Source organism: Tubulanus polymorphus, chromosome 7 (assembly GCF_964204645.1).
Source record: "Tubulanus polymorphus chromosome 7, tnTubPoly1.2, whole genome shotgun sequence".
NCBI lineage: Eukaryota > Metazoa > Nemertea > Palaeonemertea > Tubulaniformes > Tubulanidae > Tubulanus > Tubulanus polymorphus.
In genome coordinates this window covers 5095162-5109591 of record NC_134031.1, presented here as the reverse complement: position 1 = coordinate 5109591, position 14430 = coordinate 5095162, and the positions used below count along the sequence as shown (strand labels likewise).

The 14430-nt window shown below is 39.7% G+C and overlaps 1 protein-coding gene across 1 annotated transcript; it reads right to left on the bottom strand.

Annotated features, from left to right (window-relative positions):
- Positions 1-135: 135 nt before the first annotated feature.
- On the bottom strand, positions 136-13760 carry LOC141908541 (uncharacterized). Its single transcript, XM_074798635.1, has 14 exons — positions 13575-13760; positions 12018-12140; positions 11512-11722; positions 9997-10206; positions 7759-7884; positions 6587-6793; positions 5728-5885; positions 4432-4562; positions 3738-3900; positions 2069-2167; positions 1482-1587; positions 1135-1312; positions 817-1006; positions 136-636 (listed from the first exon to the last, which is right to left on the bottom strand). The coding sequence occupies exons 1-14, from the start codon at positions 13758-13760 to the stop codon at positions 331-333; spliced, it is 2394 nt and encodes a 797-aa protein (XP_074654736.1). The 3' UTR covers positions 136-330.
- Between the last annotated feature and the right edge of the window lie 670 nt (positions 13761-14430).

Below are 14430 nucleotides of genomic sequence, written 5' to 3'. Positions count from 1 at the left end.
ATGAAAAAGAGTCGATACGCAATCAATTTATAATGAACGAAACGGAAGTTAGAAAAAGAAGCTACGGAAAGAGTTATTCACATTCTCACACAGAGAAGAAACGGATTATATAATCTATGTTCGTAAAAATCCGCAGGTGACATTCGAGAATGTCTATGATCTCGTTCTAACCTTTGATAAATTGAACGCAACAGAGATTGAACACGCACAAAGAAATCTGTTAATAGACGGCATCGTGATCGTATCCTGAATCGTGATTTCGGCAGATTTCGAGATTCAACCGATGCTTAGATAGCTGCAATCGCACCGATATACTCGATAGAAACGTTTTCAGCCAAACACCGGTTGGTTGCTTTCCGACGAGGCGGCGCTCGACTGTTTCCGCGCAACAGCGGCAGAGACTGTCGATTGGTGGATGACGTCACCGTTCGTCTGCGCTGGTTGTCCAACTTCTTCCTCGATCGACGCGCGCGGCCGAGCAGACGCGGTTGCCGCCATTCGTCGCGGCGATATTTCTATAGCGAATACTCGAGATTTTTCCCGCAACGCCGTTCGTATGGACATGGCTTCGTTGACGACCGGCAAGATAATGATGGCAATTCCCGCCAGAAACGCCCACGTTTCCGACGTATAAACCTGCGGGGTAAATGAAGTTACAAGAAGTACGGCAACGTCTGGAGACGTGGTCCATTTACTTATTCGAAGAAAGCCATAGGCAACAATAAAATGATCTTATCTTAAAACCAGCATTCCCTTCATATTTCCCCCGGAATTTCTTTGGCCAAAGCTTGCAACGCGCATAACGTAAATACGTACCCATTGAGCAAACTGTGAACTATCCATCACTCCTATGGACACCATACAAGCAGGCCAAAGTAAAATCAGCACGAATGATGCGGACAGGGCACCGACGTAGGCAGTCAGTTTAGCCGTTTTAAACGTGGCGGCTACCTCAGCCATCGACGGGCGATTATCAAGAGTCTGTAAACCACTGAGTTGAAGTTCCCTGTATATATAAAGTAGAGATTATAGATTATACCGAGAGAATAGCTACACGCCTAAAATCTGTATCATACTTTTTTCTATTTTTGGTACTACGGTTAACGATTGGAAACATTCATCACAAATGCCTACTTGGAATACAGCTCTGTCCAAGGAGAAAGCGGATTATCTATATCCCTCGTGTTTTCCCATATTTCCGTGCCGCTACACGCGTCGTACGAACGATTCGTTATCAGACTTACTACGACCGTCAAACATCCGCCGGTCAATATGGCCGCTATGTTGCCCGTCAGCATACTGTACTGATCACCTGAAAACGGAAAATGTACAGTCACCAAACGGGACATCAGTATTCAGGGACCTAGCAATTTCAAAAGGGACCAGCGGCGTACTTAATTCTTCATAAGTACGTTTCCAATAGCGCGTAATGACGATTTAGGAACACAAGCACTGCCAAGCGCAGACCGTTTTGTACTTACCCGTGTTGGCTATGAAATTTCTCAGTCCTCCCGGAAGTAGAGCAGATTTGATCAGCCAGCTCACAATTCCCGTCACCATACCGACCAAAGCACCGATTACCATACCCTGAAAATAACTTCATTCGATGGCGTACGTACGTCGTTTGTCACCTTAGGTTTCTAATTTCTGCGTCATTTTCGCCTATTTCGATAATTAGTTTGACAAGCGTCTCGAAGGCAGACGTTCCTTTCGACAAACTGCGCGAACATAATTATTCGTTTGGAAATCTAAACTTTACGTCTGCGAGCTATAATGTAATTTTCGTCCTCAAAGGTAATAGTGCAGTATTGCTCAATTTACATTGAAAATGCCACTTCAGATTACACAAGCTTATGTGAAAAATTCCGAATGAACTTGATCAATATTCAATAATCGATAATTTGATGTATCCAAAGAATAATCGATTTCGTTCCATTGATATGTCTCATTCGGTAAAAAATGACATTTTGAGATTTTATAATCAGTTGCAGGTTGTTGCAACTAGGAGCTCCTATATAGATTCGTTTATCACATCCAATGATTTTTGAAGTATCTTATTCATGCTCACCTCGGCGTTCAGTCGCTGCCAGAACATCGCTAATGTAATAGGTATAACAGCCGACCCGATAACGATACCCATAAAATTGTACACCCAACCTAAACTTATCTGGAATTAGAAATGTAATGAGAAACTCCGTTACGACAAGAACTGTGTGAAGTTCGTATTTTGCATAAACTCGGAAGATTGGAAGAAGAAATCTTCCCGAAAGCTCAGGAAGATAGAATTTTGTTTCATCGCTATGGGTATCTTAAGTAAATCCCATATACTGTGACTGTATTTTTGTGAAGACATTTGTTCAAAGTGAGGTATTTTCACAGAAACGAGACATTTTCTCGTAAGAATAGGACACCGGCACCCACAGATGGTGCAACAAAAACACTGGGTCGTTCGGGTAGTGAAAATCAGTGCATTTTCGATGTAAAGACGAGAAGATAACGATTTCCGTGTATGATGAGTAACGAGAGAAATCTCACAATAAATTGATAGTACGCCTGATGATGGCTTATAGTATTTAGCCGAAACGTTGCTCGAAATATAATCATTTTAAAATAGAACTTTTAAATTTTTTGGCTGAATTTGTTACGAGATTTCTCTCGTTATTTTCGACGAAATTTGAACTCGATTTTTGGACTGCCAAATCTGAAAATTATCAAACGAAACTCATCGAATAGATATAGGATTCTTTTGCTTTCTCATTGGCGTATGATGCCTATAGATTTTACTGAAAATTTATTCGATGTACCAATGATTCGAATCGAATTGAAATGCAGAAGAAATTAAGGTGCGGTAACCCAATAACCGCTGGCGAACCTGGCGGATAAATGCTGAATCCTCGCTTGCCAAAATTACCCGCACCCCATTGCCAAAGAACGCTAAATTTCCTATGTTACTGAATTATCTTTCCGAGTTCGAGATGAAGAAATTTTTCAAGCGCCCAAAGCTATCATCTTTTATCGACAATCGATCTGCGTATGAGTGAATTTTATAATCGACAATTCAATTCAAATTCACCCAGTCGTCGCAAATTGATACAAATTCAATATCGAGTATTACATTTTTACCTCGGAAAACAGTATAGGGAGGAAAACATTGTTTGGAGCTTTGAGAATCGTTATCTCATGTATTCAATAGTGTTTTAAAAACCCTAGCCACTTACATCAATCAATCTAATATCGAAGCAATGAAAACGTTTTATCATTTTAGTTTTCATTTGCGATGTCGATCAAGTCTTCGTAGCTTCGATCGACCGTTTTCGATAATACGATCTTCTCAAATTTCCACAACATTTACATCTTATACATATATATGCTATATTTTCAATGTAATTCCGTGCAAAAAATTCCGTCATCGACAAATTGACGACGTTTTTCTGATATTCATCACGAGAGTGTAACGCGTCGCGTGAGTTCAAGGCGTGTTTTGGCCTCAGGTGATACTACGGCAAAGCCGTATCGTCTGTTTCCGATAACAAGATGTTTATCAAAGAATGAGGAAGACAGAGCGACAGCAATTTGAACATGGTATGGCGCTGACAAACGCTCGTAGTCAGCGGGCTCGTCATCGAAACGAACTTAACACGGTAAGTTTCGTCGAATACTTTCAAAAACTGTATTTCATTTGTATTCGCATGGATATGTATACTAGATTAAGTTTACACGTCCACGGCCCATCTTACCCCGATTCCTCTAAGTACTAGCGTTAGCGGAACTATGGCTAACGAAACGAATAGTATGCCCCAGTTTTTCAGCGTTGATAAGTAGTCGTTGTGCGACCTGTAGTGACCGTGGGTACGGCATTTATAAGCAGGTTTCGTCGCTCGGGTACAAGCAGCGCGCTGCCTGAAAATGAAGGAAAACATTGATGGGTGAATGAAAAACTATTGATCAAAATTTTTGCGAAAAGCGATTCTCGGTGCAGCTTCATTGTCCAGCTGGTGGTTCGACCCTATGGCCTATAGTCAACCAGCCAATCAGAGCCACGTTATCACGTCCTTTCAGTTCCGGAACACAGGCGCGGAGTAAACAGCTTGGGCGTTTTGGACGTTTTTGAGGAACGTCAAGGCAGCTGAGGCGCCTAGTATTATATGGATCTCATTTATCAGCTTATGATTTTTCAAATCCAAGTTAATGCTTTATAAGCCACTCGGAATTCAATCGAACATGTTTCCTATACAAAAAATTATTAGTATATGTATCATTGATCCAGGCAATAGTATGGAAAGTAAATCGCTGAAACACTGCTTTTAAAATAAATAAGACCACGCAAATAGGAGTACTTCTAAAAGTACTTCTAAGGACACTAAATACTAAGAGGTTATCCTATATTAGACCTTTGATCTTTGATGATATGATGCGTTTCACGTCACTTACTGGTCATCCGTGGTGCAACTTTGACAATAGTTTTTACTCGTACAGACGCACTTGTCACGTGGGTTCGCCATTCTACCGCGCTGGCGTCCGCATAGAACGCAACTGTTGGCGTCTAATACCTTTCTGTAAGGCTAATAAAAGAAAGTAAATGGATGCAGTAATCATCATTAATAAGAAACTGTATCCGTTTTGTGGCGATTATGTAAAATAATCCCACGATGTCCTCAAAAGTTTCCTTGAGCTAGTATCAGTTTATTCAATGTTTTTGTCTATATCCTAAAAGCCATCTTCAGGAAAACTGTTAAGAATAAAGTCGAAACGTTGAACTACTAGCTCAAGGAAACATTCATACATAATGATTCGTACATTCGTTATCATAAAAGCTGGAAAGTTGACTGTGTTATCAAGCCGTCTGATACTCGGCAAAAAAGCTTTGAATTTTAAATAATTTTAACACATACGCACGTGGATATCTCCAAATCCCGAAATATCTTGAAAATGCCAATGATTCGGTACAGTGTACGTTCTTTTTAAAGATTAGTGGTGTAAATCATGTGTATGACTCGTAAATATTTCTCATAATCGGTTTACGAAGAAGTACAAAGTCTTAAGCTTCCCGTCAATAGAGGATCTAAGATCGTTACTTAGTTTCTGATTGCTGCTGAAAATGACCACGTCGAATTCGAATGATGATTGATCAGAAATGAATACAAAATGAAGGATTATATTCGTCTTGCTTTTTAAAGTTTGTTTGATGTCTTTTTTATTGAGGATATATGAATAATCCGGTACGTTCGGGTAGGCCTTTATACTCGAGTAATCATGGCAGATTGAATGTTTCGCCTTTTTTCATCTCAGATTACAGATTAGCTCAGAAGTTTAGAACTCAAATGATTCATTTAGCTATCTCTAAGAATTATCATATGTTTACCTAAACCACGATATCAATTAATACAGTGAGGATAAGTTTTTCGAATTTGGAAGCGAAATCATTGTCCTATAAGCTAGTTGTTAAGTCTTTTGCTTGCAACTTGTACGATGACCGGTTGGCTTTCTATTAGTGATTGGGTGATTGGATGATTGTTTTAAATCTTGTATATCACACGCTGAGTCTGGGCGACAACTTAAGCACCCGAGTTTCACAGCACGTCTTCGTTGTTCGTGAATGATTGGGTGATTCATAAAGTCTTAACGATTCAACGCGTGATTGGCCTTTCATTAACTAGATAGCTTAGAACCTTGACATTGGTATCCAGACGATTGGTTGATTTATCATCGAAGCCTTTAGTATTTTACCTTGAGATGAATTCCGTATATATCGTATATGATGATTGAGGTGACAGCGATGACTTCCGCCGATCCGGTTGACGTCACGGCCATGATGAGAATTATTACCATCAAGAACTCGCCGGCAGTTCCCATTAGCTTCTGTGCCACGACCGGCGGCACCAGACCTGCAATACAATGCGATTCAGACGCACGTACCATTAGCAAGAGGTGCTTGAAAACTTTCGTGCTAACCGTAAATGTGGCCATCCAAAATACACTTGGGTAAATGGCAATATTTGTCAATATATACTACACGCTGAAAACATTCTACTGAATGTAATGGTACAGTTGTTTGGGAAATGTGTAATATCTATTTTCTGACTATTAGCAAAGTGTCAATGTTCACTTCTAAGTGTGCAGTTCACACGGCTACTTATAAACTGGAATGAAGAAATGAACCCCCATAGAAGAGATACTATCGTTGTACTGGTGAAACATTTTAAGAACCAGAGTTGACGACTCCAGAATCCACCAGAGAAACCAACAGAGAACCGAGTCCACCCAGAGACACGGGTGGCTCTCTATACGCCTTTGTTGGGCACATGCGTTGAAACAAAAATAAAACATGATCATTTTGAAGACCGATGATCATTTAACTGAACCGACGATACAACTTGCTTGTGAACCATCATCCACCCATGAGATACCAGTGATATCTACTAGATATTCCCGTCAATTTGATCCCGAAAGTGAGGAATACGATAACAAATCTATCACGAAGGTATTAGCGGTGTATCATGACTTCACTGGTCCTCTTTTAGAATGAAGTTATCCTGGAAGTATCTGGTTTGTAGAGCTTCATTTATCGTTTGGACTGATAACTTACCCGCGTCGACTTGAGCCATGGTAAGCAACGGTTGGCCTTGATTCGTACCAAGCGCTATATAAGCCAAGCCCATCGTAGTCGCAAACGCGAACGGTACCGAGAACCAGATTATTCCTCCCAACAGGAAACCCCAAACGCCTTCTTTCGGCTTAGCGGCCACGCTGCTCTGCCAGTAAGACTGGTCGACGAATACTGTTCCGAAATTTCCTGTGAAATGAACATGATACACGATGGACTCATATTTCGTTAAGGCGGTTGGTTCGATGGGGTGATAGGCGTCAACTTCAAAACCCCAAACAGTTGAAAATGACTATGACCCCAGGAAAAGAGTTCGGTGGAAAATGGGATTATTGCGTCGAAAGAGAAAACTTACAAAGAACATCCGAAGAATCGTTGTTTTTCGTACAATAATCCCTCTTCCATACGACTTCTGATAATTAACATATCCATTGATGATAGCGCTATTTGTCATTTTAATTTTGATTATTCTCTGTGATATAAAGACCTTGCCTTTTGCAAGGGAAGATGTTCTACATTTTACACGGACGCGTTTCATTTTGCACGTTCATCTTTATCTTTGTGTGATGATTAGTTTTTTTTCATCTCTTGATTGTCTCATCACTACCCTTACCACCCTGTCCGTGATAATTCCTTTTTTTAACTTTTAACAGTTCCATTAGTTCAGTTATTTCAGTTCAATGCTACAACAAACCAGGGGGCTGGTTTCAATAGCTGAGGGTCCAAAAAGGCTGCGTTCACATAACCACTAGTTAGACCGGTATAAATGGGTCTATACCTGGAACGGGCCAAATATGGAACAGACCAAATCAGAGTGTGCATTCACTCACGCTCTGGTAGATTGGCTACACATTAATTTCTAGGCAATATTTTGAAATTGTATGAAAATTGAAAACTATATAAATCAGCGTGATGACAAATGGGGGAGCACTGCGCTACTTACGATTTGGAACGGCCATTTTGCAAGTGTGAACGCTTGGTCCAATCCAAATAAAAACGAGCCAGATTTAGACCGGTCTAAATGACGTCATGCGAATTGCAAATACAATATCCTAGTTATCACATGTGAATCGATATTTTTTTCAGTTGATGATCATAGAAGTTATGATCATCTACGAGTCAACCTTACGATGACATTTACACATCTTCCTCACCTATCACGTTAATGATTCCAAATATCAATCCGGGGAATGACAGAAATGTCAGGTAACTATTTTCAACGTTGCCCTCGATCGTTGTGTTGCTGCATTTCAGCAATTCGTATATCTTTTCGATGCTTCCTGCAAAAACGATAGAAATAGGTCTATTCAAATTGGTGCCTTTGCGTGTACCTAACTTAGACAGGGATGATTTTTTTCAATGCATCCAAGTCGATCGAAACATTCAAAACTGGCTATGTTTGAATAAAAGATGGGCTATATCTGCATTTTGAACGGTTTTCTCGACAAGAAAACATCTCTTTTCGAAATCAAAGTCGAGAGAATTTCGTAATTTCCTTGTATTTGTTCGTCGCACACTTTCCCCGTGTCTTAACAGCGGTAGAATAAGCCGTTACCTCTAAACAACCTAATTTAGTTAATTATCAACAACATCACCGAGTTTAAAAACCAATTCGTTTTGTTTGTCAAAGGAAGGATTGATAATCACTCCATTGTCATTTTTAAGGTCGGCATAGTTCGTTTGATTGGATTTTTTTACGAGTTCAAAGGATTCATTCCATTTCTCTTTTCGAGCGTAACGATACCAATTTACAAATTGCCGCAGTGCGATAGAACAGACGAATTTGACGATGTAAATCTGATGAAAAATTAATTCATCTTAGCCTTTCGTGTTATAGAATATTCATTATTATATTATGTCGTAGGATAAACGGTATTTCATTTTTGAAAAGATGCGCACTAGTGCACCTAGCAATATCGCACAATGCCAGACACAAACGCGCTTAATTAGAAACCATAGAAACAATACTATACGATGACGTCAGCCTTGATATACATTGTGATGATTCGGCCCGACAGAGTCCGGAAATGAGTCTGAAACGTACAATACTAATTTTCTGGTGGTGCAACTGTAATTGGCTCTGCCAGTTCTTGCCAAGGCTTCACACATGCCCTGGGCAGGGCCCATTTTACAGAATGACTCCACATTTCTTAAGTTTTCGATGCCGTAATAACCGTTACGAAAATGTTTTTATCGATCACAATGCGTTATGTAAGGGGTTCTGATTGAGTCGATGTACACTACGTCATCAATATTGGCGTTTCAATTTAACAGTTACAATCATTTTATAATCATTCAAACTCGTGACTCTCAGTTTCTATTTAATGAATTTTTCATCCATTTTGATAATCAATTATGTGAGTGGATGTGCACTACGTCATCAATGATGGGAATCGTTGCCGGTCAATCAACTTAATTCAATTCAATTAATGGTATATTCAAATCATTTTTCAAGGTGTCTAAAAACTTTCAGTTTGTTTTCTTTGTTTCATTTTTATTGGTAGATTCATTGGATCTTTTATTTCCAGAGAAAACGATTACATAATTTCGTTTACAAAATTTCAATTGTGTTATCCGTCAGCGTTAAAATGGTCTCCATGACCTGGGGCCAGTTGCACAGTCGTGACTTAAGTCCAAAAATATCACACCTCCCAATTTAGAAGATTGATCATACATGCACTTATCGATATGTTGTTATGCATGCGTGAGTCGCCCAGCATGATCTTCTTGGGTTACAATTCTGATAACATAGCTGTAGTAGCTTCTCAGCCATCATTATCACCGATGGTAGTTATCGAGATGCGTCCATTTGGCTTATTGAACGCCAACAAATAGCTACATGCGAATGGCTTCTTAAACGGGAAGACTACATTTATGCGTCTCCTGACTATCATGTATTTGTCGGCACGTGTGTGCGCGTGTGGCAACAATGGCGCAAAAAGTGATTTTCTTTTCGTAGTTCATTTTCAATCAATACAACGAGTCGTTTCATCAGGTGAAAATGAAACCACTACATTAGCAGCGAAAGCTCGTTCTTGAAAAAAAATAAACTAGTGAACCTATAAAGTACTATCCGCCTAGTTGTATTCATTCTTCACCAGGTTAACGCGGCTTCTCTGCGAATCTTTTCATTTTCGATGAAATTTGAGCTAGATTTTAGGCTTTCAAAACCGATATAATTACCAAAAAAGTCATCGGATAGAAGGTTCGCTTTCGCACTCAGTGTATGGTAGGCTTATATTAGGTATCACAGAAAATTGATTTACTAATCAGGAGTTGAAGCGCGGTAACCCAGTAACCACTAGCGAACCTGGCGGATCATCGCGGGATCCCCACGTGCCGGCAACGCTTTGAGCCGAGTCCGCTATACAAACATTAAATAACCGACTTACCCAACGCGTTTTGGTCGTCGTCGGCGTGGAAAACTCGTATCATGAACGCGAACAAGCCGATGAACAACACGGCTGTGTTTACGTACGATACGTAGAACGTAGCGCCCAGACCGCCGATAAACGTGTACGTGCCGATGATGACGGCGATCAACATCGTGGCGTATTCGACGCACAGGTCCCGCACGAGATTCGTCAATACAGCGACCCCGCCTGAAAAAAATGACGTAAAGCAGCTATCTAAACAAATTGAAATCGAAATTCATTTTCATTAAAAAATGTTACATTATCGTCCGATATTACAAATATACGTTAACGAAGAAAAATGTAACAGAAAAATGTAAACGATGAATCATTGATGAATTTCGACGCCATGTTGACAGAACAGATCCCCGAAATTGTATGCTTATAGATTCCACACAAATAAAGACAAACTAGTCTAAAATGTTTCATAAAGCAGCTATCTAATGATGAATTTGAATTTCGACGCCATATTGACATATTAATTGTTTCATCGAGCTCGTAGTTTATTTGAACGTTTCGACTATTCGACTATCATCCTGATTAGCAATAAAGATGATCTTTAAATTTGTATAGCGCCTGTTTAATTTAGAAAATGTTCACCGGCGCTTTATGGTAAGTGAAAAACGGCATTTACAGTCCATACGAATTAGCTATAGGTGTTTCCCTAGCTACTTGAAGAGTCAACAGGAGCAGCACTCCAGCGCTACAGTGCTGCCATATACGAAATTCCGAATTTGATTTCATTCAAATCAATATTGATTGCATCTTCTTATCTTCCAGTATCTATTGAAAAAAATATGCAATTTTCTTGAAAAATACCGATTCTTGTGCTTGCATTATTGATGGTAGCGCGCAAAAATGTGCTACCACATAGTGTTCTGAACTACCTTTACCCTCTAATTATCAACCTGAGATGTTTATGTTTGATGTTACCAGTAATAGACCAGAAGTCATTTAGGACGTCCGTAAATCTGATGCCGAGTGTTCTGCCGAGGAAATTGCCGCCAGTTTACCTGGATGATGGTCATTTACTGAGCATCGCGAGTCGCGCAGCAATTTACTACGAAATGGTTATTATATCCTCTGTTATATGTTACGCGAGCAGGAATAGCTAAGGGGAAATGTTAAGCTGTACAAAGCTATTTACAACCGTCTATAGTTGGAACTACGAAAAGTGACCAATTTCTGCATTCGCGTTTCAAGATTCAACTCCTCGAGAAAAAGCTGGAGTGGATATCATGAACTTGATATTACCAGGTATATCTATAACAGGCCAAGAGAATTCCGACGTTTTGGTATCTAAAGCTCGTAACAGACAAGTCGAGTTTTTTCGGCGAATCATTCGTCGTAAAATTCGCCTTTGATTGAATTCGGAAGGCCAATATTGACACATTTAGGCGAATTCGCTGCGAAGACCGATTCAGTCATGTGTATTTTCTCACCGATTCAATGTGAGGTTTTACCTCACCTAAGGCTTTACAAGTTCCCACTTACCTAGCATTAACATAGACGTGACGATGATGTTCGTTGTGAGCGCAAATCCACAGAAAACGATGTGGGTTTTCTTGCCGAATCGCGCCCAGATCACTTGCAAGAACGTCTTCGCGCCCGGGGCTCGAATTTTCAACTGGGCGGATATCATGGCAAACAGAAGAATTTGTATCGTTGCTCCTGCCGCATACCAGAAGGGTCCGCTGATTCCGAACTGGTTTTAAAAGAGGGAAAAAACGAAAAATATTCCACTATGAATGAGTGAGGAATTTTAGAAATGTCTGAAAAAACTATGCAGCTATGGCTATGAATCTTGTCTACTTTTATGTCAAATGCCATTTTTAGATAATTTTGGGTAGGCCCTCCATAACTAGTCCATTGGAATCGAAGCTCATAGCTAGTCCATTGGAATCGGTGAGGTTAATATCGTGGAACGGTGATAATTTCAAAATCAACCGCGACGTTTCGCCCACGGGTTCAACAAGATGTCAACAACAAAAAAATAGTACCTTGCTCGCTACGGCAGACGATTGAAGCAACGTTGCTGCCCACGTCCACTGCGAAACGATCGTCGTAGCAGTTAAACCGACGGTTACCTTACCCCCGGCGTCAAATGCTGTGTCAAGGTCATCCTAAAACAAAGATAAAAGCGGTTACAATCTACGAGGTCAATCCAATTACGTTCAATCCAGCAAGACGCAGCGAAAAAATTAAGGTACCGCACTGCCGCAGTTTAAACAAGCTTGCGCGTCTAGCTTTACAACTTACAGAAAAAAACAACTTAAATTTGTCAAGTGCAACACGTCAAACTTAAGAGTCACTCGTAATTCAAATTTGAACTTCATACAGAATAGACAGAATACCCATAATATACAAATCCTAAAAATTGAACGAATATGAAAATTATCGAAATCGTCAAAAATTGTTCACTACACATGTCTTATATATCTTGAAAACATGAATTTATATTCATTACTAACAATGACGTCACAGTTGGAATTCAAAGCAGACGAAAAAAGGCCTGGCATCGTTTTTCACCTGTCAGAACCGCTATACGTGACGAGAAAGAAATAAATTTTATTCTATCCTTTTTAAATCGATTTCATTTCGAACTTAATACGAAATCAATGCGATCTTTATTTTGGCTTGGCGCACCTAGTGTATGAGTAGCAACCATCGAGTAACCACAAGTGCTGAATTAGAATCAAAACTTGTGATATTGTGGATTACGTAAATGTAAATATGCTATGGAATAGAATAGAATAGAATAGAATAGAAATACTTTTTCATAACGGTGTTACATTATTAGATATTGCTGAAAATAATTGCTAAAAGGAAGAAAAATATTGAACTATAATGCGGCGACACGACGAGACTAAATCAGTCAACCACGTCACCTAGGCATCCAGACTAATTCTTTTATTACCGCAAGTCACTGAGTGCCACGTGGGGCATTATAAACGATGCGATTTTCCTCCGAATAGGGAGAGACCAGGCAATTAAGAACCTTCGACCAAGAATATCTGTCGCTTCCAGAATTCGAACCCATGAACCCTGGATTGATGAGAACAGGGACAGTCGGCCACGGCGTCTCTTATCCACTCCAAATCCATCGTATTCACAGACTGACAAATGGAACGTGGTAATTGCAAAAAGACAGAATACTATAATTTTACGAACATTTCGATGATTATACGGATATAAAAAAGTAGATTTATATACGTAGTTTAAAGTATTTCTATGGGCTATTCAATGTTGTGATGTAATTCCTTTAGAAGATAGCTTCGCAATGCAATGACCCGATTGATTGAGACACAAAAGAGGACCAGATATCTTCAAGGAAGATTTTCTAGATTTTAAAGTTTTCCAGTCAAATTACATTTCATTTTTAAGATCAAATATATTTCGCGTAGGTTGATTGATGAGTTTGGTAAGAACTACGTACGCTGCATACTAAGCACTAACCTAGCAAAAGGAAAGTTCGCTTTAGTACGAGCTACATCAAAAATGGGAATTTCATCGACAACCTGTGATTTTCAATCTGACATGAAGCTATAGATTTTTACCTCGTCGTTGAAAACGTGTTTTCGGACGACTCCGAACAATTTAGCCATGAGAACGACGAACACGCCGAGCCCAATAATGAGCACTACCGCTTGCCAATCGGGGATATTTCCTGCCAACTCTGTCGATCCCGATATACGAATTGGGCTATTAGGCTTGCAGACGGAAATATTAGCGGATGTAGTCATTTTGCTATCGGCGATTTATCACCGGATTTTGCTCCAAACCAGCTAATCTTCGCTTTCTAATAGAGACATTGACGATTTATGATTCGAAGCATTTTTCTTAATTCATTTTTCCGATTTAAACCGATTCTCGTTTCGTCCTGGCATCGGGCAGATAAGATTATTCCATCATTCATCCGCGAAACGATTAATCCCTTTGTTCGCGCGATGCACGCAAAATTCGAATCGACGATCAATCATAAAACACTAGGAAACGACGAAATCTAAATAACAAATCCGCATTCGAGGAAAAACGAATTCGAACAGATCGTTTAAAACGATGAATATTCGATGAGATTTTTCAATTTGATATATTACAAACGGCTGTCGATTTCGACTGATCGTTCGTTCATCCGATGACAACGGAGAAATGAGTAATAGTTTCCGCTGGTCGCTGTCAATTACTAGCGAGGCGCAGTCGACAATTGACGGAGTGAATCGAGTGTCAGGTTGTTAATGTGTACGCGATGTCGTCATAAACTAACGTCGTCGCTGCACTAATCACACTTCACTTTTGACGCCGGGAAAAAGCCGTTACAATCATTCCATATGTTTTTTTTTTATATATTGATGACTTATGCGTTATTTTCATATATTACCTTTCATATATTGAGTACTATGCGTTATTTCAGTC

Excerpts from the sequence above, each read along its gene's own strand:
- LOC141908541 (XM_074798635.1), bottom strand. The coding sequence starts at position 13,760 with ATGACTACATCCGCTAATATTTCCGTCTGCAAGCCTAATAGCCCAATT. Across the intron at positions 7,885-9,996 it reads CGACGACCAAAACGCGTTGG|GAAGCATCGAAAAGATATAC; the intron begins GTAAGTCGGTTA and ends TCGTTTTTGCAG. Across the intron at positions 637-816 it reads GTTCACAGTTTGCTCAATGG|GTTTATACGTCGGAAACGTG; the intron begins GTACGTATTTAC and ends TTTACCCCGCAG.